This window comes from Phoca vitulina, unplaced genomic scaffold (assembly GCF_004348235.1).
Source record: "Phoca vitulina isolate PV1807 unplaced genomic scaffold, GSC_HSeal_1.0 scaffold51, whole genome shotgun sequence".
Classification (NCBI taxonomy): domain Eukaryota; kingdom Metazoa; phylum Chordata; class Mammalia; order Carnivora; family Phocidae; genus Phoca; species Phoca vitulina.
In genome coordinates, this window is record NW_022589754.1 from 10541667 (window position 1) to 10566418 (window position 24752).

At 37.4% G+C, this 24752-nt stretch overlaps 1 protein-coding gene across 3 annotated transcripts in view; it reads left to right on the forward strand.

The window, feature by feature from the left end:
• ZDHHC15 (zinc finger DHHC-type palmitoyltransferase 15) overlaps positions 1 to 4714 on the forward strand; it is a 149214-nt gene extending 144500 nt beyond the window's left edge. Inside the window, exon 11 of one of the 3 annotated variants that reach the window (XM_032387845.1) lies at positions 521 to 4714. In XM_032387845.1, the coding sequence (XP_032243736.1) occupies positions 521 to 573 (53 nt within the window). In that variant the 3' untranslated portion in view covers positions 574 to 4714. Of the gene's footprint in view, positions 1 to 50; positions 195 to 520 lie in introns of those variants that run through there. The other 2 variants (XM_032387846.1, XM_032387848.1) reach the window with 2 other exon arrangements.
• Positions 4715 to 24752: the final 20038 nt, after the last annotated feature.

The window sequence follows — 24752 nt, forward strand, 5'->3', positions numbered from 1 at the left end:
CTATATGCCAGATGTTGTTTCAGGTAGATTTTATTGTGCTTATTTTACAGATGAAGAAACTAAGGTCCATTGATGTTATTTGTCCAGAGTCACAGAGATAACAAGTAGCAAAGCTTATAATTCAAATTCAGAATTACCCACTTTTAAAGCTCATGTTATTTTGTTGTGAATTTCAAAAATAAATGTTTTGTGCTATCAATTATATATTTACTTGAGAAAATGTGGAAAATACAAGTAAAATGTAAAGAAAATAAAAATAAATTACCTGTGAACCCACCACTTTGAACAATTTAGTATATTTCCTCAGTTTTTTGTTCCAGATCAATTTCTGGGTTAAAAATAATTATAACATTGTATATATAATTTTTCATCCTGCTCTTTTCACTTAGCATTTTTCAGTGCTGATACATACTCTTCATAAACATAATTTTAATGGTTGCATATTATTGTCAATGGATGTTACTGTGTGGATATTTACAGTGGTTCAGCTCACCTGTTAATTTCTTTTTTTCATTCCCAGGACCCTCCATCTCCCATGAGGCTTACAGAGTTCAATGTTGGGAACCATTTTAATCTTCAAAATAAGTCACCATGGTGGATTGAAAGCTTCACAATTTAAAAGCATTCCATTGAATACTTGCTGTGCAGATAGATGTTTCAGCACTTTACAAGTTATTTAATTTACTAACTGAACTCATCAATCTGGTAGCAATTAATTCAAGCCAGTCTTCCTCTCTTTCTTCATTTTACCTCCTCAATCTGTAAAAACCTAAATGTAACATATATACCTTTCCAGGGGCTCTTTTTATTCCTCTTCTCAGGAAAAGAGGAATTCAAAAAACTTCCATGGAGTCTCTAACTCCCCTAGAAAGATTGTTAATTATATGTATAGGGTGTTTGTGGTATTAAGGGAAATCAGACTGCTGCTTGTGTGCCTGTGCATTTATAAGCATGCATATGTGCAGCATATTTACACAAAATTCTGCTGTGGTGTTGTGAAAATCAAGGTTAAAAAAAAAATCCAAGGTTTTTATTCAATCCTGCTTTTTTCCCTAAATAGCAATTTAAATATTTGCTGGGCTGTCAACACCATCCCTATATAAGATATTTAAAAGTCAAGACGCATAATCAACACACCATAATCAAGGTCCTCAAATTGGAAATTGAACAATAATGCAAAGCCTGTTCTCTGTCATAAATGTGTGATGTTCCTGAAAGCACCTCAACTAATAGAGAAGATCAGATCAGATTTCCACTTTATTAAACATAAGTATTGGTGTTTTAAAGACTTTTAATGTCAGGCTGTAGTAAAATTCTCCACTTTTATTATTTTCTCTGCTACCTAGCTTTATTTTTGCCTATATTAATTGTTCTTATGATCATAGAAAAACTATAACCCTAAGTTATGCACCATAGATTTTGTTAAGGAGCTTAAGGTTAATTTTCAGGTTTAATTACAATACTGTTCATATGGTAAAGTTTCAAAGTTGAAATTGGCCTAAGGATTAGCACTCAAGCTATGTTTTCACAGCAGGGTTTAGTGTATAGATAATGATAACCTAATAGTAATATGCCAATACTTTCTTTTTCTTTTTTTTTTTAGCTTCAGTGGTAGTTGAGCCATTAAGACAGTTTACATTCATTTCCCCATTTATTTATAATCAGCCTTTCTTTTAGTCCTAGTGCCTGAATCAATGAGTATGAACACTAATGCTGAGTCTTTATAATAATAATACCTAAGAGCATTGATGGTTTTCATTTCTCAGCCAGTGTCCTAGTGCCCAGCTGCCAGCAATAGAAGCCCCAACTCTTACAGAAATTAGTGAGAGTTAGAGGCATCTTACAGATATCAAGGAGTTGAACTCCTAGAAGGACATTAGGTTTACTAAGTAATCCCCCCTAAAACCTTTTTGAGTAGAAGAAAATTTGCCTACCACAAACTATTTGGTGTTCAGGTTCCAGTGGAGCTGAGAAAGTGAGCAATTCAGCTACTTAAAGAAATAAAAAACTTGTTTATTTGGATCCTCTAGGTGATTTGGTGCCAGGTAAGACTTTTAGCATAAATTAAATGGATTGTGCCAGCATTTCATTTGAGAAAATAACTAGACATGACAAAATCTATTAGGGCCAGGGACTGTTTCTCAAATTAAGATGCTAAGAAGCAACATAGAAGACTATACACACCAGGTTTCACAAATGAAATCATGTATGTTCAGTTGGGAAGATTTTTCCCCTTCCTCCCTCTCTCTCCAAAACACTCTCTTGTTTAGGTTTTTCTTGAAAGCTTATTTAGGCATTCACATGGTCTTATGATGGACAAACCTTGCCTTTTATTCATATAGTAAAGTATCTTTCTCTAAAAAATAGGGCCATTACTTAACTCCACAGCCAGTGGGCCTCAAAGAAATCTTTCCCTTTCTCATCTATCATTTTCTGCCAAGGGTTTAGGCAGGTAGCTTCTAACTATGATTCAAAGTCAGGAAGGGATCAATAAATTCTTTGATGCATAGAGTGTATCAGCACTTGGCACTGATCTAAATCAGGTTATAAAAGACAGTGTCAGAAAACTACAGGAAAGCACTGGAAGGATAAAGCTCAGGAGAGCTATAATGCAAAGCTGATTGTTTAATGTCTTACAGACTTACACCATCTTCAAAAGGCCAAATAAATCAGAGTTTTAAGTAGGGGCTTGGAGAATAAACCCTATTCCTATCTCAGCACCTTTATTCCACTAGTTTATAGACTCTGATAATACCCCTACCCATACATAATTCAGTACTGACTACTGTACATAAGCATCCTGCCCCAGTTGATTGACTATTGATTGACAGAGAGGTTCATTTAATAATTAGTGTATCCTGATCTGGCTCCATTGCCTGTTTTCCTCGGAGCCCTGTCAAATAACCTCTGTGGGATCTCATTCCCCAATTTTTGGTGCCCATATTCCCCTTTTGCAAAATAAAACACTCATTGTTAGGATCCTACAACTGAAAGGTGCTATGTAACTCCCTAGTGCTCTTATAAGTCTTTCATTGAAGGACTGGAATGAAAACTTGAACCATAACAGTATTTCTAAGCAAACCAGTGTGCTCCATTCTTTTTTCCATGCTCTCATTGCTGACTTGTTCTTGCAGAGTTTAGATTATTTAAGTTATTCAGTTCATTCCAACAATGTCCTTAGAATAGAAATCATTTTCCCCATGGTACATCTGGAAAAATTGAGGCAAAAAAAAAAAAATGGGGTGGCTTCCAAAAGCACATAGCTGTCTGGAGCAGACCTCAGTTATCATGTCCAGTGCACTGTTAGACTGACTTGGCTTCCCAGTACTGGAAGTACTGGGGAACAACTTAGAACACTGAGATTAATTTCGGGCAGGATCACATTTCAGAAAAGCTCCACTTCGTCCAAACTCTAAAAGTATGCAATTAAACAACTCTTATTTTCTATGTGATATAAATGTAACATGTGTCTCTTTCCCACACTGGTCCCATGTAACACATATATTTCACACTGTGTGACATCAGCCAGTGCCATTATCTCCTCTAGTACCCATAGAGCCCAATCTCAGGGCTGTCTTTGCCAGGGAAAAGAATGTGCTTCCCCATGTTTATGCCAAATTGCACAAAATGTTGTCATTGAGGTTAATGGAAATTAAGCACAATCCCAAGCAGGTATGTTTTAAGAATATTGAATGTACATTATTGTGACATGCACCTGAAATTTAACATGGCCCCAATTCATAGGATGTAACAGTCATGCAAAGCCTATCCCTTTTACTTCTCATCACACGTATATATCTACATACATGTGTGCATACACATATGTACACTACACACTGCCCCCAAAGTAGGCTGCTTGGACATCAGGAGCAAATACTTTAAAGGAATAATTCTTTGTCCTCTTCTTTTAGAAAAAGTCCAACACTCACTGCAAGTGAAGAACACTCCATTTATTCATTCTAAAACCTCTACTCCCAGAGTAGCTGTGGTACTCAGTTGGTGCAAAAGACAAGATTGTTAAACCCTTTCACAAGTCCTGTGTTCTTAGAAAATTTATGCATTCCATCCAATCAGTAGGAAATGGCTTATGAGGTATGGTACATCTGCATTTCTTTAACTTTAGCTGTAAGGTATCATATTAAGTTGTAGTCTTTTGAATGCAGGGGTTATGTAATATAATAATGAACAGGTGGCTCCTAATAGCATGCAACCAACAGCTGTTTGTTTCCCCAGAAGGGCTAGGGCTGTGTCCTGCACAGTGTTTAAAACTATTAAATTTGTTCTTTGTAGCAGGCTGGTATGTGGTCATTAGCAGAATGAGTTAAAATGGACAATGAATGCAGTATATCAGGAAACAGGTTTTTAGTAGGGCATGGCATTGAAGGCGGAAAAAAGAACCCAATAAGGTAAGACACATTTAAGGAATAATTGCTGTCACCCTGCTGGCTAAATCAGCAAAGAGACACAGCAGGAAAGCTGGTACTTAGTCTTGGTAATATATGAAATGTATTGGAGAGCCAGAAAAAGAAAGGCACTGGGGCCCTCAGCAGTTAAGCTGAACTTGCCAATTTGCTATAAATCTTTTTTTTCCACCAATCTGCTCGAAGTTATTGTATATGGTATTCTTAAAATCATGTGTCTTGCTACAGAAACACCCACAAATATTAATAAGCTTTATCTTCCTATGTCCTTTATTAAAAGTATATGCATAAAATTGTTGTTTCTTTTGTATATTATAGTTTTGTTAAACAATGTTGGCAAAGCTTAAAATTTCAGACCACTTTAATGGAAGTTTCTATACATCTGATTTCACAGGGTTATAGTAGAGTTTATTCGCTCCCAGGTTGGTTGGCATGTGTGTTATGTGGACTCTTCTGTAACATACCTACTGAACAGCCCCCATCCCTATGCTCAGTATTTCTTATGTTCCTACATGGATATGAGTTGGGAAATTAGCAGCAATGGCTTTTAGGTAGAAAGCTGACTAGTCTAATGGCACTTGATCGTGTTTGGTCTCTGCTCAGCCTCACATCTTTTGCCTTTCCCTCTTTTGTTGTGGTAAGTAAAAAGAAAAAGAAAGAACTTATCTTGTATGACTAAGGGTGATATGAACTCTAGTTTATTTTTTTTCTTACACTGAAGACTATGTTTATTATTCTCCAGATGCATGTCACCTGAAAAAAGGATACAGTGATCCTGAGAAAAGAACACAGTGGTACACTTGCTCCTAAATTATACATTACCCTCAGAGAAATATTTGAAGAGACCCTCATTAAGTAAGTCCCAAGTAAAGTTTCCCTCAATAGGTGCACCATCTGCACAAAAAGACCTTTTCAGACAGAATGAAGAAAAGCCTCCCAGTTAGCCAAAAAGAAGGCATAAGTCATTGAAAATGCAAAGCATTGAAAGTTGAAGTTTGGAATAGTCGTTGCTGACCTCAACTAAATAATAATGGAGAACATGAATTACTTGGGAGAAGCCCAGCCCATAGAGGTCAGGACTAACAAAAAAACAGAAAAAAGTCTTTTATTCCAATTAAAATATGAAGTAAGTTATAAATATAATTATAAAATAGTACTTACTTTATCTTAGGTAAAGACCTCAAACATCTCAGCTGAAAATCCCATTTCATTTATTCCAAGGCATCAGCTACAAGCAGCTTAAATTTGCATCACAGTGTAAAAAAACTCAAATACTACAAACAAAAGACAACTAATTTCTTTCTAGATTAAAAAAAGGGGGTGTAAAGGAGGAGACCTTTATACAAGAATTTTTTTAAAGATTTTATTTATTTGTTCATAAGAGACAGAGAGAGAGAGAGGCAGAGGGCAAAGCAGGCTCCCCGCTGAGCAGGGAGCCTGATGCGGGACTCGATCCCAGGACTCTGGGATCATGACCTGAGCCAAAGGCAGATGCTTAACCATCTGAGCCACCCAGGCGCCCCCTTTATACAAGAATCTTATTTGAATAGAGGTTACTAAGAAAAAAACATAGATGAACAAAAGGAAATTTATTGATATAAAGAATTATGTAAACATATTGACAGAAATGTGTTTATACAGAAATGTGTAAACATATTGACATGCATTTTCTTAATGTTATAAACAAACTTCACATTTTCTCACCATATGCAGGAACATTAAAAACTAATCAATTTCACATTGAATATTAGAATATTCATTCTCACACAGTAGTTTAATGTTTCAATATTTGGACTTCCAGCTTTATGGGGTGGAGAATTTATGATTGTAAAAAGCATAATTTAAGCAAATTTTTAAAAAATATTTGAGTATGTTTATGGTTTGGAAAGAAATTTTCCTCTAACCTTAACTGAAGTATTCAAATCAATTTTGCAGATTAGGATATTATCAGACCCAGATCCTGACAGTGTTGGCAAATTCTAAAATAAACCTGGTTGGGGCGCCTGGGTGGCTCAGTCGCTTAAGCAACTGCCTTCGGCTCGGGTCGTGATCTCAGGGTCCTGGGATCGAGCCCCGCATTGGGCTCCCTGCTCGGCGGGAAGCCTGCTTCTCCCTCTCCCACTCCTCCTGCTTGTGTTCCCTCTCTCTCTGTCAGATAAATAAACAAAATCTTTAAAAAAAAATAAAATAAAATAAACCTGGTTGTGGTATAAGAATGTCAATAAAAATAAAATGCAATTCACTGTACAGGGAAGCAAAAGTTTTGCCTTTGGAACATTAAAGAATATAGGTTACTAAGTAGTCAAAAATTGTCATTATCTTACCAATCCACTGTCATACCATACATAAATTACCCTAGACAATTAGAAAGCACTTATTAGAATAATATGGTTCAGAGGGATGCAACAGAAATGCAAATCTTAAATTGCTTCTGAAACACAAGTGTCTGTGTGTGGCAAAACTACTAGACACTGAGGATTGAGGGCTCTGTGAGATGTAAAAATTAAAGGGGGAATACTAGGAGAAATAAGTGAAGATGAGATAGGAAACATTAATATTTAACCCCTTTCCTCTTGATTCTCACTGCCCCTAAACTCTGAAGCCTTCTATTTTCTACCTACATGTTTTCAGTTTATTAAAATTGTAATTTAGTTGAGGGTAAAATTAATATACCTCTTCTATGTCTATCCTATTAGCTGACAGTTCCAGAGACAACTTCAGATTTGCATTTGTATCACTGCCTCTGTCTGAATATCTTAACCACCTGGAACATCTATTTCTAAACATTATTTTAAAAATATATTCATTTGTCATGAATTTATCGAGTCTTCTACTTTTTATTCACCTGAAAGTTTTGTATAATCTAACAGCCAAAGTCATCAGAAACAACTTTGCCTTCATATGACTGTTTTCAAAGAATGTGGACCATACAATCCTAGTTGAAAAATAAAACACTGCATTTTTATGAAGTATTTCTATTGTACCCAATCTAGCTTTTAAAACCACTTCTTCATGATAATAATTCTCACTGCTATGAGATATCATCTGTTTTTAAATTATCTTTGAGTATAGTTGACATATAATGTTACATTAATTTTAGGTGTTCAACATAGTAATTCAACCTCTCCATATGTTATGCTCTGCTCAGCACAAGTGTAGCTACCGACTGTTACCATACAACACTATTACAATATCATTGACTATATTTTCTATGGCTGTGTCTTTTATGCCCATGACTTATTCATTCCATAACTAGAAGCCTGTATCTCTCTCCCCTTCACCAACTTTGGATACCCCCATCCCGCTTCACTCTGGCAACCATCAGTTTGTTCTCTATATTTATAGGTCTGATTCTGCTTTTTGTTTGTTCCTCATTTGTTTTGTTTCTTAGATTCCGCATATGAGTGAAATCATATGATATTTGTCCTTCCCAGTCTGAATTATGTCACTTAGCATAAAAAGCTCTAGGTCCATCCATGTTGTCACAAATGGCAAACTCTCATGCCTTTTATGGCTAAGTAATATTCCATTACATATATCCATTCCTTCTTTATCCATTAATCTATCATTGGATATGTAGGTTGCTTCCATATCCTGGCTATTGTAAATGCTGCTGCAATGAACAAGGATGCATATGCATTTCCAAATCAGTGATTTAATTTTCTTTGGGTAAAAACCAATTAGGGAAATTATTGGATCAACATAGTATTTCTATTTTTAATTTTTTGAGGAACGTCCATACTGTTTTCAACAGTGGCTGCAGCAATTTACATTTCCACCAATAGTGCCTGAGGGTTCCTTTTCCTCCACATCCTTGCCAACACTCATTACTTCTTGTGTTTTTTATTTTAGCCATTCTGACAGGTGTGAGGTGATATTTCATTGTGGTTTTGATTTGCATTTCCCTGATGATTAGTAATGTTGAGCATATTTTCATGTGTCTGTTGGCCATCTGTATGTCTGCTTTGGAAGAATGTCTATTCAGGTCCTCAGCCCATTTTTCAGTTGGACTGTTTGTTTATTTGTGTGTTGACTTGTATACATTCTATATATATACTGGACATAAACCCCTTATCAGATGCATAAGGATTTGCAAATATCTTCTCCCATTCATTAGGTTGGCTTTTTGTTTTGTTGATGGTTTCCTTCACTGTGGAAAAGCTTTTTATTTTGATGTAGCTCCAAAAGTTTAGTTTTGCTTTTATATCCCTTGTCTTAGGAGACATACCTAGAAAAATGATGCTATAGCCAATGTCAGAGAAATTACTGCCTGTGTTCTCTTCTGGGACTTTTATGGTATCAAGTCTCACATTGAGGTCTTTAATCCATTTTGAGTTTATTTTTGTGTGTAATGTTAGATAGTAATCCAGTTTTATTCTTTCACATGTAGCTGTCCAGTTTTCCCAACACCATTTATTGAAGACTGTTTTTCCCTATTGTGTATTTTTGCCTCCTTTGTCATAGATGAATTGACCATATAATCATGGGTTTATTTCTGACTCTTCTATTCCATTGATCTATGTGTCTATTTTTGTGCCAGTACCATACTGTTTTGATTACTACAGCTTTATAGTATATCTTGAAATCTGAATTGTTATACCTACAGCTTTGTTCTTTTTTTCTCAAGATTGCTTTGACTATTCAGGGTCTTTGTGGTTCCATACAAATTTTGGGATTTTTTGTTCTAGTTATGTGAAAAATGTTGGTATTTTGATAAGGATTGCACTGAATCTATAGATTTCTTTGGGTAATATGGAAGTTTTAACAATATTTGTTTTCCCAATAGTTGAGCATGGAATATCTTTCCATTTGCTTGTGCCATCTTCAATTTTTTTCTTCCATGTTTTATAGTTTTCCGAGTATAGGTTGTTCACCTCCTTGGTTAAGTTTATTCCTAAATATTTTATTCTTTTTGGTGCAATTGTAAGTGAAATTGTTTTCTTCATTACTCTGCTGTTTATTTTTAATGCTAGAAACACTACTGATTTCTGGGTACTGATGTATTCTGCAACTTTACTGAATTCATTTATTACTTCTAATGGTTTTCTGGTGGAGTATTTAGGGTTTTCAATGTATAGTATCAGGTCATCTGCAAATAGTGACAGCTTAAAATCTTTCTTACCAGTATGGATGCCTCTTATTTCTTTTTCTTGTCTGATTGCTATGGCTAGGACTTCCAATATTATATTGAATAAAAGTGGCAAGAGTGGACAGCTTTGTTTTCTTGATTTTAGAGAAAAACTCTGTTTTTCATAATTGAGTATGTTAGCTGTGGGTTTTTCATATATGGCCTTTATTGTGTTGAGGTATGCTTCTTCTAAACCCACTTTGTTGAGTTTTTATCATGAACAGATATTGAATTTGCCAAATGCTTTGGGGGCATCAATTGAGATGATCCTATGATTTTATCCATTTCATTGCTGTGGTGTATCACATTGATTGATTTGCAAATACTGAACCATCCTTGCATCCCTGGAATTAATACCACTTGATTTTGGTAAATGATCCTTTAATGTATCATTGAATGCAATTTGATATTTTGTTGAGGATTTTTGCATTTGTGTTTGTCAGGGATACTTGCCTGTAGTCTTTTTTATTGTGTTGTCATTGTCTGGTTTGGGTATCAGGGTAATGCTGGCCTTGTAAAATGTAGTTGGAAGCTTTTCTTCCCTTTCTATTTTTTTAAAATCATTTGAGGAGGATAATTAGTAACTCTTCTTTAAGTGTTTAGTAGAATTTATTTGTGAACCCATCTGGTCCTGGACTTTTATTTTTTTGGTAGTTTTTTGACTAATGATTCAATTTTGTTACTAGTAATTGGTCTGTTAGATTTTCTATTTATTCCTGATTCACTTTTGGAAGATTGTATGTTTATAGGAATTTATTATTTTTTTTTTCTAGTTTTTCCAATTTGTTGCCATTTAATTTTTCATAGTATTCTCTGACAATCCTTTGTAGTTCTGTGATGTCACTTGTTACTTTTCCTTTTATTTCTGATTTTATTTATTTGGCTCCTTTCTCTTTTTTCTTGATGAGTCTGGCTATGGGTAATTTTGTTTATCTTTACAAAGAACCAGCTCTTGGTTTCAGTGATATGTTTCTTTTCTTTTAGTCTCTATGGCATTTATTTCTCCTCTAACCTTTATTATTTCCTTATTTCGACTCACCTTGGGCTTTGTTTGCTCTTCTTTTTCTAGTCCCTTTAAGTGTAAGGTTAGATTGTTTATTTGGGCTTTTTCTTGTTTCATGAGGTAAGCCTATATTGCTTTATATTTCCCTCTTAGAGCTCCTTTCACTGCATCCTAAAATATTAGTCCACTTTGTTTACATTTTTGTCTTTATGTGTTTTTTCGTTTTTTTATTTAAATTCAATTTAGTTAACATATATTGTATTATTAGTTTCAGGGGGTAGAATTTAGTGATTAATCAGTTGCATATAACACCCAGTGCTCATTCCATCAAGTGCCCTCCTTTATGCCCATTACCCAGTTACCCCACCCCCCACCCATATCCTCTCCAGCAACCATCAGTTTCTTTCCTATAGTTAAGACTCTCTTATGGTTTGCCTCCCTCTTTGTTTTTATCTTATTTATTTTTCCTTCCCTTCCCCTATGTTAATCTGTTTTGTTTCCTAAATTCCACATTTTGATTTCTTCTTGATTTCTTCATTGATCCATTTGTTGTTCAGTACCATGTTCTTTAGCTTCCACATATTTGTGTTTTCTCCAGTTGTTTTTTTCTTGTGATTTATTTCTAGTTTCATACTGTTGTGTCCAGAAAAGATGCATGGTATAATTTTAACCTTACATTTTTTTAGTTTGTTTTGTGGCCAAACATGTGATCTCTGTTTTCTTATTGATTTTTTGCCTGGATAATTTATCTATCTATCATCTATCATCTATCTATCTATCTATCTATCTATCTATCTATCTATCTATCTATCATCATCTATCTATTGATATAAGTGGAGTATTAATGTCCCCTATTATTATTGCATTACCATCAATTTCTCTCTTTATGTCCATTAATGTTTATGTATTTAGGTGCCCCTATGTTGGGTGCATAGATATTTATAATTGTTATATCCTATTGTAGGATTGATCCCTTTATCACTACATAATACCTTTCTTTGTCTCTTATTACTGTCTTTGTTTTAAACTCTGTTTCCTCTGATGTAAGTACTGCTACCCCACCTTTTTTTTTCTCTTCCATTTCCTTGTTAAATGTTTTTTCAACCTTTCACTTTCAGTCTGTAAATGTCTTTAGGTCTGAGGTGTGTTTCTTCTCTCTATCTGTAACATTTGACATTTTAACTATTATGTGTCATGGTATGGCCCTCCTTGGTTCATCTTGTTTGGAACTCTAGTTCTTAAACCTGGATATATATTTCCTTCCCTGGATTAGAGACACTTTCTCCTATTATTTCTTCAAAGAAGTTTTCTTCCCCTTTCTCTCTTCTTGTCCTGAGACTCCTATAATGTGAATGTTTGTTTCCTTGATGTTATCCAAGATATCCCTTAACCCATCCTCATTTTAAAAAATTCTTTTATCTTTTTGTTGTTCACTACTCTTTCTTGCAGATCACTGATACATTCTTCTGCATCCAATCATCTGTTGATTCCCTCTAGTGTATTTCATTATTTCAGTTATTGTATTCAACTCTGATTGGCTCTTTTTCATATTTCTATATTTTTATCAAAGGTCTCACTGAGTTCTTCCGCTCTTCTTTACAACCAGGTGTGCCTCATTAAGATCATTACTTTAAATTCTTTATCAGACATATTACTTATCTCCATTTCAATTAGTTTTTTTTTTCCTGAGGTTTTGTCTTTTTCTTTCTTTTGGAGCATATTCCTCTAATTCCCCATTTTACTTCTCTTTGTTTCTATGGATTAGGTGAAACAGGCACTTCACCTAACTTGAAGGAATGGTCCTGTGTATGGTCATTTTCCATGTAGACTGCATGTGTTTGATGAATTTTGCTGGCTGGCTGAAACTGTGGCTGGCATGGGCTGGAGGTCTAGAGATCTCCATACAGTTGGCATCCTGGGCAAATAACTAAAGCTGATGTTGGTACAGGCCAGGGGGTCCCAGGGTTCTAAGTGCTGAAAGCACCCTAGCAGGAGAGATGAAGCTAAAATAGGTGCACTCCAGGGGATCGTGGGTCACTTTGTGCAATGGGCACCCAGTCAGGCCAACTAAGGCTGAAGTGGATGCCGGCCAGGTTGTCCCAGGTTTCTACACCTGGCATGAAAGCAAAAGGTGAAATGGGTACAATCACAGGCGCCCCAGGGTTCTCTGCATAGGAAAGGGAGGTCCCTAGGATCTCTGCTCAGTGGGTGCCCTGGCAGGATAGCTGCAGCTAAAGTGGGTACGAGCAAGGTGGTTCCAAGGCCCTACACTAAGAGGGACGCTTGGCAGGGTAGCTGAAGCTGAATTGGGTGTAAACCGGGGTTTCCAAGACTTCCCACGTATAGGATGCTCTAAAGGGGCAACTGGACCTGAGGTGGGGCACAGGCCAGAAGGTCTTGGGGTGCTCTGTAGTGGGCACCCTTAAAGGACAGCCAAAGCTAAAATGGACATGGGCCACTGTGGTCTCTGGGCTCCCCATGTGAAATGTGTCCTGGCAGGACATATGAATCTGAATTGATTGCATACTGTGTTCTTCTGGGGCTCTCCACACTGTGGGCAACATGGCAGTATAGCTGAAGGTGAATTGGATGTATGCTGGGTGTCACAGGGTGCTCAGCACATGGGTTGCCTGGGCTGCATTACTGGAGCTAAGCCTGATATGGGCAAGTGTGTTCTGGGGTGCTCATGCAGGCTGGCTACATCCTTGTTTATTTTCTGTTTAGATGATCTCACCATTGATTTAATTAGGGTGTTAAATTCCCCTACTATTATTGTATTATTATCAATTAGTTCTTTTATGATTTTTAATTATTGTTTTATATATTTGGTGCTCCCAAGTTGGTGCATAAATACTTACAATTTTTAGATCTTCTAGTTTGATAGAATCCTTTATTATGATATAGTGTCCTTCTGCATCTCTTGTTACAGACTGTTATAAAGTCTAGTTTGTCCAATATAAGTATTGCTATTCCAGCTTTCTTTTGATGACGATTTGCATGATAATGTTTCTCCATCCCCTCACTTTGAATCTGCAGGTGTCTTTAGGTCTAAAGTGAGTCTCTTATAGGCAGCATATAGATGGGTCATTTTTGTATCCATTCTGACACTATATGTATTTTGATTGGAGTGCTTAGGGCATTTACATTCAGAGTAATTACTGATAGATAAGTATTTGATGACATTTATTACATGTTTTGTTGTTGTTTCTCAAGATATTCTCTGATCCTTTCTTATTTTTATCACTTTTTATCTTTCTTTTCCACTCAAAGAGTCCCCCTTAATATTTTTTGCAAGGCTGGTCTAGTGGTCACAATGTCCTTTAGTTTTTGTTTGTCTGGGAAACTCTTTATCTCTCCTTCTATTCTGAATGATAGCCCTGCTGGATAGAATATTCTTGGCTGCAGACTTTTCCCCTTCAGCACTTTGAATATGCCATGCCACTCCCTTCTGGCTTGACACATTTCTGTTGAGAAATCTGCAGATAGCCTTAACGGTCTTCCCTTGGAAGCTGAGAACTTATTTTTTTTTTTCTTGCTACTTTTAAGATTTTTTTCTTTATCAGTATATTTTGCAAATTTAATTATAGTATATGTCAGTATTGTCCTGCTTGTATTGATTTTGATGCAAGTTCTCTGTTCCTCCTGAATCTGGATGTCTGTTTCCTTCCCCAGATTAGGGAAGTTTTCAGCTTTAGTTCCCCAAAGATTTTCTATCCCATTTCCTCTCTCTTCTTCTGACTCTGTATTATGAATGTTATCACATTTGATGGAGTCAGTGAGTTCCCCAAGTGTATTCTCATGTTACATAAGTCTTCTTTCTCTCTTTTATTCAGCTTCATCATTTTCTATTATTTTGTCTTCTATATTGATATAGGAAAGCCGTTATTAGGGTTCGAGGCTGATGGCCGAGAAAGAATTCTTGAGACATCTTTGAAGCAAAAAGATGATTTTATTAAAGCATGGGGACAGAACCCGTGGGCAGAAAGAGCTGCACCAGGGTCGTGAGGAGTGGCCCATTATATACTTTCAAGTTGGGAGGTGGTTAGGGATAGCATAAGTCTCTAAGGAATTTCGGAAGCAAGGTTTCCAGGATCTTGAGCAGGCTAGCTGTTGTTAGGGAAAGGTCATTTATTACTGTATAATAAAACCTTAGTCATGAGACCCTTCAGATGTATATCGGTGGGCCATATGCTTGGGGGATGATTGCCAACACGTATCTTGGGGGGGTTAGAGATAAAGGAAGTTTCCAAAGGAATTTTTATACGTTAAAGTAGACTTACAGGATCCTGGTTGGGGGTGGGGGGGTGGTCAGACTAGGATTGCCTTTTGCCCTTAGCAAAGTATTAACATTGAGGCAGTTGAGTCCCTAGAGGAATGTCACTCTGCCTGTTTCAAGGACTTGTCAATGGGCTGTAGGTAGTAAGGAAATTTAATAATTTTTCTTCTGCCTTTGTTTCCCACATCATTCCCCCCTGAACTATTTTGACCCTTAAATCTTTAAGGTTGTTGAGGGTGGAAGGTCTCATCTTCTATAACTTCTTCCTTCTGAATAGGGGCGTAGAGATGTCCCTGCCTATGGTTCAACATTGGTCAGTTGAGGCTTACATAGATATAGGAGTTACAAAAGGCAGAGGCAGCTGAATCCAACGGAGACGGCTCGTGTGGATCTTCCCAAGTGGAAAGGATCATCTGTTGGCTTGAAGTTATGGCAGTGAAGGAATCTGGGCACCAGGTGGAGAGACATGGGAGAAAACAGCAAAACATGATTAGTGTAACAAAAAGAAAAAGAGTCCTCTGATAGTTGACAAAAAATCCTTTTCTAGTCCAGGAGTTTAATCAATCATTAAAGGAAAGAGAGGGATTGTTTAAAGTGCCAATTTGAGTATTTATGTCAGAAACCCAGAAATATTTTGTGGTAATCTGGAACATATACATAGCATTTTGTTTTTATGACAGCACACGTTCCACCTTGTGCAGCAGTTAATCTAATGGCATTCTATTTTGTAAAACTGCTTTAAGGATTTGTGTTACTTCAGTATTTAGTAGAGAAATGCTATTTTGAGTATCATGTAGGGCCTTGACTGTGTACTTATTAAAAGCTTCCATGTGCCAAACAACAGCCTCCAATCCCAAAGAGGGAACAAAAATGGATGTTAGTTGACCATACCAATGAGACAGAGAACATGTCCACCATTGTTTTAAATTTGGAAGGTTGGCTGGGTTGGTAATGATTTTAATAATGCGTCCGTGCATCCAGGCAAAACCCAGAGTACAGTGGCCTATCTAGCCTGGGGGAAGCCATGAACACAACTTAGAGCCATATAGCCATTGGGTCCTGTTAGGAGAGTCGTCTAATTCTGGGCCTCCTTTAACTGCAGTCAAGATATCAAGGGCTATTCAGTTTTGGAGGGCCATCTTTTGAATATGTAATAAAAGACAGTCTATTGTTAGTTTGTAGGGACCAAGAGAATCCAAATCTAGGGATAATTTTTCTTAGAAAAGTTTTTGTCGGGGTGCCTGGGTGGCTCAGTCGTTAAGCATCTGCCTTCTGCTCAGGTCATGCTCCCAGGGTCCTGGGATCGAGCCCCGCATCAGGCTCCCTGCTCAGCGGGGAGCCTGCTTCTCCCTCTCCCACTCCCCCTGCTTGTGTTCCCTCTCTCGCTGTCTCTCTCTCTCAAATAAATAAATAAACTCTTTAAAAAAAAAAGTTTTTGGGGCGCCTGGGTGGCTCAGATGGTTGGGCGTCTGCCTTCAGCTCAGGTCATGATCCCAGGGTCCTGGGATCGAGTCCCGCATCGGGCTCCCTGCTCCTTGGGAGCCTGCTTCTCCCTCTGCCTCTCTCTCTCGCTCTCTCTCTGTCTCTCATGAATAAATAAATAAAATCTTTAAAAAAAAAAAAAAGTTTTTGTCACCTCTGTGGCCTTTTTACCCAAATCAGTAGCCTGGTGTAAACCCGGTATTACTTTCATTGGTTCTTAAGGTCATATCCTTTGATGTCCTTTGAGGTGAATTACAGCTACCTCCTTAGGTAGGTGTACAGCCTTAAGAAGAGTAATAATTTTAGGCCCACATTGATTGGGGAGTTATGGCTTGATAATAAGCCCCTTTTCTTCCGAATTGCTCCATGGACATGTAGGACTAGGGAAGCACATTTGGAGTCAGTATAAATATTAATTTTTTTAAAGATAGAGACAAAGTAAGAGAGGGAACACAAGCAGGGGGAGTGGGAGAGGGAGAAGCAAGCTTCCCGTGGAGCAGGGAACCCGATGCGGGGCTCGATCCCAGGGCCATGGGATCATGACCTGAGCCGAAGGCAGACGCTTAATGACTGAGCCACCGAGGCACCCCTAAATATTAATTTTTAAGGCTTTGGCAATTGCAAAGCACGAGTGAGCACTATAGCATACCCAGCTTTTCTTATTCTCTTTTCCATAAGACTATTGCCATCAGTAAACCAACTGTCATCTGTATTTTCAATAGGAGCATCTTTTAAATCTGGTTGACTAGCATAAACAAGATCAATAACCTCTGAACAGTTATGCTCTATAGAAATATGATGGTCAGGTCCAAGCATAAGGGTAGCTGGGTTTAAAGTCTGACAGGTTTCAAGTATTATGTCAGGCATATTTATAAAGTGTAGCCTGGTATTTAATAAGTCAGCCTCCCATCATCCTTTGGTGGCCTTTGGTTTCTAAGACACTCTGGACCTGATGTGAAATCATTACAGTCAAGGACTGTCCCATAGTGAGCTTTGAGGCTCTTTTCACCCGGAGGGTTGTTCTGTGTTTGGCTAAAGCCTTTGTTTGCAATTGTACCTCAGTAGGATAAATATGAGGGATGAAACCATCAAGAAGCCCTTTTTGTTTGAGGTCCAGCGTTAACAATATCCTAATTATAAGGAATCACTGGCAAGTGGGAGAAGACTTGTCAAGAGATAAGGGCATCCCCAAGTGCATCATCCAATCCAAGCATAAAGAAAGTGGGGTCATCCATTATCTACAGAAGCCCATAGTTAACCCTGTGGAGTGTGGTATGCTCTGGCTTTTAAGGAGCAATTTCATCATCCCAGCCACATAGAATTGGTCAAGGTGCTAGATGAGTTATACAATCGTTGGGGAATCAATCCCATTTCCCAGCTGTTTAAATAATCATGTGCCCATGGGGTCCTGTTATTATCCCCACAGAATAACAAGCAAGAAGATTGTCTATACATGAGTTATTATGCTAATTTCTCTGAAGTTTACCTCAAGTTGTCTAGCTTAGGTAAACAACACACATTTACTTTTTTTTTTTTAAAGATTTTATTTATTTATTTGACAGAGAGAGACACAGTGAGAGAGGGAACACCAGCAGGGGGAGTGGGAGAGGGAGAAGCAGGCTTCCCGCTGAGCAGGGAGCCCAATGTGGGGCTCGATCCCAGGACCATGGGATCATGACCTGAGCCAAAGGCAGATGCTTAACGACTGAACCACCCAGGCGCCCTACAACACACATTTAAAGACAATCAGATCTAGAATTTAACATCCACAAAGGTGTGTTACTGAAACATAATTTTTTTCTCTAAAATAACCTCATTTTTAATCAGAGGTACCCAAATCAGGACTAATTTATTTGCAAAACAAGTTCAGTTTTAACAAACTTGGCCTAATCATTTACATAAGCTCAGCAAGAATAATGATTGATCATATAGATCTTTTAGAATCTGGTTTGCTAAAACTTTTATAAGGAATCTCTAGGCTGAACTTTTAGTAGCCTCTCCAGGCCAGAAGCCAAGCCAGGTACTTGCCATCAGACATGCCTGTGATAACCGTAGATTTGGGCAGATTCCTCTTCATGAGGTCCCCAATATATCCTGAGGTTCCTGCACCTGCCAGGAAGTGACATTCTTTACTCACCTGGTGAGGCTGCTGGGAACTCTGTAAGCAAGGTATCAGGCCAACATTTCCATGGGGCTTTATGGCTCCAGGTTTCCTAAAGTCAACCTTAGTTCCTTAAAGCTGTTTGGTCATATCTGAGTCTATGCATGTCTCTCTCAAATATGACATTCCAGTCAAAGCCTTGGTAAAATAACCAATGTTTCCAATGACATCCTATTACAAGGAGAACAGATTCTTCCTCAACTTATGCAAATGACTATGATTGCCATGGAAGAAAGACTACTTACTGAGACCTTTTGAATTTTGGAGGGTTCAGGTAGAGAGAAAAGTTAAATGCTTCAATTTATTCACAAATGAATACTTTTTCACCTTTCTGTAAGTCATAGATATCTTAAGAGAAAGTTTCCTTAATCTGGAAGAGTAAATATTAGAGAACCAGCAATGTTTCAAACAAGAGTCACAAAACTATAGTCGTCTATTTTTTTATTATAGTATAATGTATTATTGTTTCGGGGGTACAGGTCTGTGATTCATCAGTCTTACACAATTCACAGCGCTCACCATAGCATCATCCCCAATGTCCATCATCCAGCCACCCCATCCCTCCTCCATCACTCAGCCACCCCCCTCCACTCCAGGAACCCTCAGTTTGTTTCCTGAGATTAAGAATCTCTTATGGTTTGTCTCCCTCTCTGGTTTCATCTTGTTTCATTTTTGCCTCCCTTCCCATTTGATCCTCTGCCTTGTGTCTCAAATTCCACGTCAGTGAGATTATATGATAATTGTCTTTCTCTGAGTGACTTATTTCACTTTAGTTCATTGAGTCCCAGGTTACTAATTCTTGTTCAGTTTGAATGCAGCTTTTACTTAGTTCTGGAAAATCTTACCCATTTCAGTTTTATGATCTTAAAGATATTGAATACCTGTATTGTCCTAAAAGTCCATTATATGCATCTCCTTTAAGATGAAACTCATTTTGCAAGACAATAAGAATAATTATAAATGACAAAAACTCAGAAATGGACATTGTTAATGATCTGATATGAGAGTTCATTATGATGTGATTGACAAGGAAACTCAGTTATTCTGTGACACATAACACTTCAATAGCCAGAATATTGAGTGATGATGACCTTACACCAGAACATAACATACCAAACAAACAAGCCTAATTAGTCAGTGAGACTTTGTTCATGATTTAAATCTTGGGGAACTTTGTTAAAACCTTAGAAAGTTTTAAAGCACATGCCTAAATAGGATTAGGGATGTTAAAGACTTGATAAAGGCAAAACATAGAAACTGGTTTTTCTGGGCAGGCAAAGAGAAAACAGCTGTTTACATTTTAATAAAAGTTCTATTTGAGACATAATAAAAATTTTAAATATCAGTACATACAAAAAGAACTAGATTTTCTATGATAGAAGTAATGCATGCCCACGGTTTTTTTAAAAATCAGACAGAAATGAACAGCCCAATTTAGAAATGCATAAAATATCTGAACAGATATGTTACCAAAGTAGACATACAAATGGCAAACAGCATATGAAAAGATGCTCAGTACCGTACATCATTATGGAATTACAAATCAAATCAACAAGATACCACTACACCTATTAGAATGGCAGAAATTCAAAACACTGACAGTACCAATGCTGGTGAGGATGTGGAGCAACAGGAACTCTCATTCATAGCTGGCGGGATTGCAGAATGGTACAACCACTTTGGTAGACAGTTTTGTAGTTTATATAAAACTAAACACTCTTGGGTGCCTGGGTTTATTTGGAGGAGGCCTATTTAGATAATTATCATGCAGTGTGTCAGGAGAGAGTTTATTAGCCGACCCATTCAGGCAAACACATTCTGCAAGAGGCCCTTAGGTCATGGTCCTGGTGTAGAGCAATGAAGGCCTAGGTATAGCAATGAAAGTACCCTGGGTCCACTTGCCCAATATATTTCCTGCAGAGGAGATCTAACTGATAGATCCCACTGAGGCCATGCAGTGTTACAGGAGCTTAGTCCTTTCTTAAGTTTTGCAATCCGAATTGTTTCCAGTGGGTTAAAAGGCATCCCAAGGGAAAGTCCTTGGGAACTGAAGAAAAGAGAAGGCCCATTACCTAGAAAATCCCCCCCCAACTCCCAGGTGGCATCCCACACAGGATATGTCAGAGGTTCCTGGTGTCAAAGCGACCTGAGGCGTCCCCTGAACAAAACCGCTATGACCACTGCCGCCAAGGACCAAACACTGCCCACTGCAAGCAAGGAGAATCTCTGCAGATGACTGGCCTGAAGATAAAACAGCCAAGACACAACAGCAGAGTGCACTCTGCATACATTACAGACACTGAGACACTCCTTACAGCATCAGGCCCTGGACACTATATGGTCTCTTCTTCATAAAGTTACTACTTTCAGGAGAAGGAGACATAACTGCTTTTCTAACACAGAGAAGAAGGTAGAGACTTAGACAAAATGCCAAGATGGAGGAATTCATCCCAAATGAGAGAACAAGATAAGGCCACAGCCAGAGATGTAAGTGAAACAGATATAAGTAACATGCCTGATGGAGAATTTCAAGCAAAAATCATAAGGATACTCACTGGGCTTGAGAAAACAATGGGACACATCAGTGAGACTCTAACTGCAGAGATAAAAGAATTAAAAAAAGAATCAATCAGAAATGAAGAATGCAATAAATGAGATTGGAACCAGGCTTGATGCAATGAACAGCAGGGTGAATCAGAGGAATGAATTAGTGATATATGATGTGGGAAACAAAGGCAGAAAAAAATTATTAAATTTCCTTACTACTTACAGCCCATTAACAAGTCCTTGAAACAGGCAGAGTGACATTCCTCTAGGGACTCAACTGCCTCAATGTTAATACTTTGCTAAGGGCAAAAGGCAATCCTAGTCTCACCGCCCACCCCCCCATCAGGATCCTGTAAGTCTACTTTAATGTATAAAAATTCCTTTGGAAACTTCCTTTATCTCTAAACCCCCCCTCAAGATACGTGTTGACAAATCATCCCCCAAGCATGTGGCCCACTGATAATACATCTGAAGGGTCTCATGACTAAGGTTTTATTATACAGTAATAAATGACCTTTTCCCAACAACAGATAGCCTGCTCAAGATCCTGGAAACCTTGCTTCCGAAATTCCTTAGAGACTTATGCTATCCCTAACCACCTCCCAACTTGAAAGTATATAATGGGCCACTCCTCATGACCCCATTGCAGCTCTTTCTGCCCACGGGTTCTGTCCCCATGCTTTAATAAAATCATCTTTTTGCTCCAAAGATGTCTCAAGAATTCTTTCTCGGCCATCAGCCTCGAACCCTAATAACGGCTTTCCTATATCAATATAGAAGACAAAATAATAGAAAATGATGAAGCTGAATAAAAGAGAGAAAGAAGACTTATGTAACATGAGAATACACTTGGGGAACTCACTGACTCCATCAAATGTGATAACATTCATAATACAGAGTCAGAAGAAGAGAGAGGAAATGGGATAGAAAATCTTTGGGGAACTAAAGCTGAAAACTTCCCTAATCTGGGGAAGGAAACAGACATCCAGATTCAGGAGGAACAGAGAACTTGCATCAAAATCAATACAAGCAGGACAATACTGACATATACTATAATTAAATTTGCAAAATATACTGATAAAGAAAAAAATCTTAAAAGTAGCAAGAAAAAATAAGTCCTTAGCTTCCAAGGGAAGACCCATAAGGCTAGCTGCAGATTTCTCAACAGAACTGTGTCAAGCCAGAAGGGAGTGGCATGGCATATTCAAAGTGCTGAAGGGGAAAAGTCTGCAGCCAAGAATATTCTATCCAGCAAGGCTATCATTCAGAATAGTAGAGAAAGTTTCCCAGACAAAGAAAAATGAAAGGACATCATTACAACTATACCAGCCCTGCAAGAAATATTAAAGGGAACTCTTTGAGTGGAAGGTAAAGACCAAAAGTGACAAAGACAAAAAAGGATCAGAGAAAATCTCCAGAAACACTGACAAAAGAAGTAATAAAATGGCACCAAATATATATCTACCAATAATTACTCTGAATTTAAATAGAATAAATGCTCCAATCAAAGACTCCAATCAGAATGGATGATAAAACAAACCAATATATATGCTGCCTATAAGAGACTCATTTTAGAGCTGAAGACACCTTCAGACTGAAAGTGAGGGGATGGAAAACATTTATCACAGGAAAGGATGTCAAAAGAAAGCTGGAGTAGCTTATATTGGGCAAACCAGACATTAAAGCAAAGACTGTATTGAACAACGTGGTGAGAGTGGACATCCCTGTCATGTTCTTGACCTTAGAGGAAAAGCTCTCAGTAGAAGGTGATATTCACTCTGGGTCTTTCGTATATGGCTTTTATGATGTTGAGGTATGTTCCCTCTATCCTTACATGGCAGAGGGCTTTTATCAAGAAAGGATCCTGTATTTTGTCAAGTGCTTTTTCTGCATCTATTGGATCACATGGTTCTTGTCCTTTCTTTTATTAATGTGGTGTATCATATTGATTTGTGGATGTTGAACCACCCCTGAAGCCCAGAAACAAATCCCACTTGGTCAGGGTGAATAATCTTTTTAATGTACTATTGGATCCTATTAGCTAGTATCTTGGTGAGAATTTCTGCATCCATGTTCATCAGGGATGTTGGTCTGTAATTCTCCTTTTTAGTGGGGTCCTTGTCTGGTTTTTGGGATCAAGGTAATGCTGGCCTCATAGAATGAGTGTGGAAGTTTTCCTTCCATTTCTATTTTTTTGGAACAGTCAGAAGAATATGTATTAACTCTACTTTAAATGTTAGGTAGAATTCCCCTGGGAAGCCATCCAGCCCTGGACTCTTGTTTGTTGGGAGATTTTTGATGACTGACACAATTTCTTTGCCGGTTATGGGTCTGTTCACATTTTCTATTTCTTCCTGTTTCAGTTGTGGTAGTTCATATGTTTCTAGGAATTTATCCATTTCTTCCAGATTGCCTAATTTGATGGCATATAATTGCTCATAATATTCTCTTATAATTGCTTGTATCTCTGGGGTGTTGGTTGTGATCTCTCCTCTTTCATTCCTGATTTTTTATTTATTATTTATTTATTTATTTATTTATTATTTGGGTTCTTTCTTTTTTGTTCTTTTTTTTTTTTTTTTTGAGAAGTCTTGCCTAGGGGTTTATCAATCTTATTAATTCTCGCAAAGATCCAGGCCCTAGTTTCATTGCTCTGTTCTATTGGGTTTTTTAAATTTCTATAGCATTGATTTCTGCTCTAATCTTTATTATTTCTTGTCTTCTGCTGGATTTAGGCTTTATTTGCTGTTCTTTTTCAGCTCCTTTAGGTTGCATATTTGAGACTTGCTTCTTGAGGAAGCCCTGTAATTGCACTACCAGGTATTTATCCAAATGATACAAAAATAGTGATTCAAAGGGGCACATGGACTCCAATGTTTATAACAGCAATGTCCACAATAGCCAAAATATTGAAAAAGCCCAGATGTCCATTGGTAGATGAATGGATATAGAAGATGTGGTGTATATATATATACAATGGAATGTTACTCAGGCATCATAAAGAATGAAATCTTGCCATTTGCAATGACGTGGATGGAACGAAAAGGTATTATGTTAAGGGAAATAATTAAGTTAGAGAAAGACAAATACCATATGATTTCAATCATATGTGGAATTTAAGAAACAAAACAGATGAACATAGGGGAAGGGAAGGAAAAATAAAACAAGATAAAAACAGAGAGGGAGGCAAACCATAAGAGACTCTTAACTATAGGAAAAAAAACTGAGGGTTGCTGGAGCAGAGGTGAGGGGGTGGGGTAACTAGGTGATGGGCATTAGGAGGGCACTTGATGGAGTGAGCACTGGGTGTTATATGCAACTGATGAATCACTAAATTCTACCCCTGAGGCTAATAGTACACTATATGTTAACAAAATTGAATTTAAATACAAAATTAAAATTAAAACAAAGAAAACAAAAACTGTAACAAAAGATGAAGAAGGTCAGGATATCATAATAAAGGGGTCTATCCAAAAAGAAGATGTAATAATTGTAAATATTTATGCACCCAAAAGGGAGCACCCAAATATGTAAAACATTTAGTAACAAACATAAAGGAAATAATGGATAATAACAAATTAATCGTAGGAGACTTTAATACCCACCTTACATCAATGGACAAATCACCTACACAGAAAATAAACAAGGCAACAATGGCTTTGAATGACATACTGGACCAGATAGACTTATAAGATATATTCAAAACATTCCATCCCAAAACAGCAGAATACACA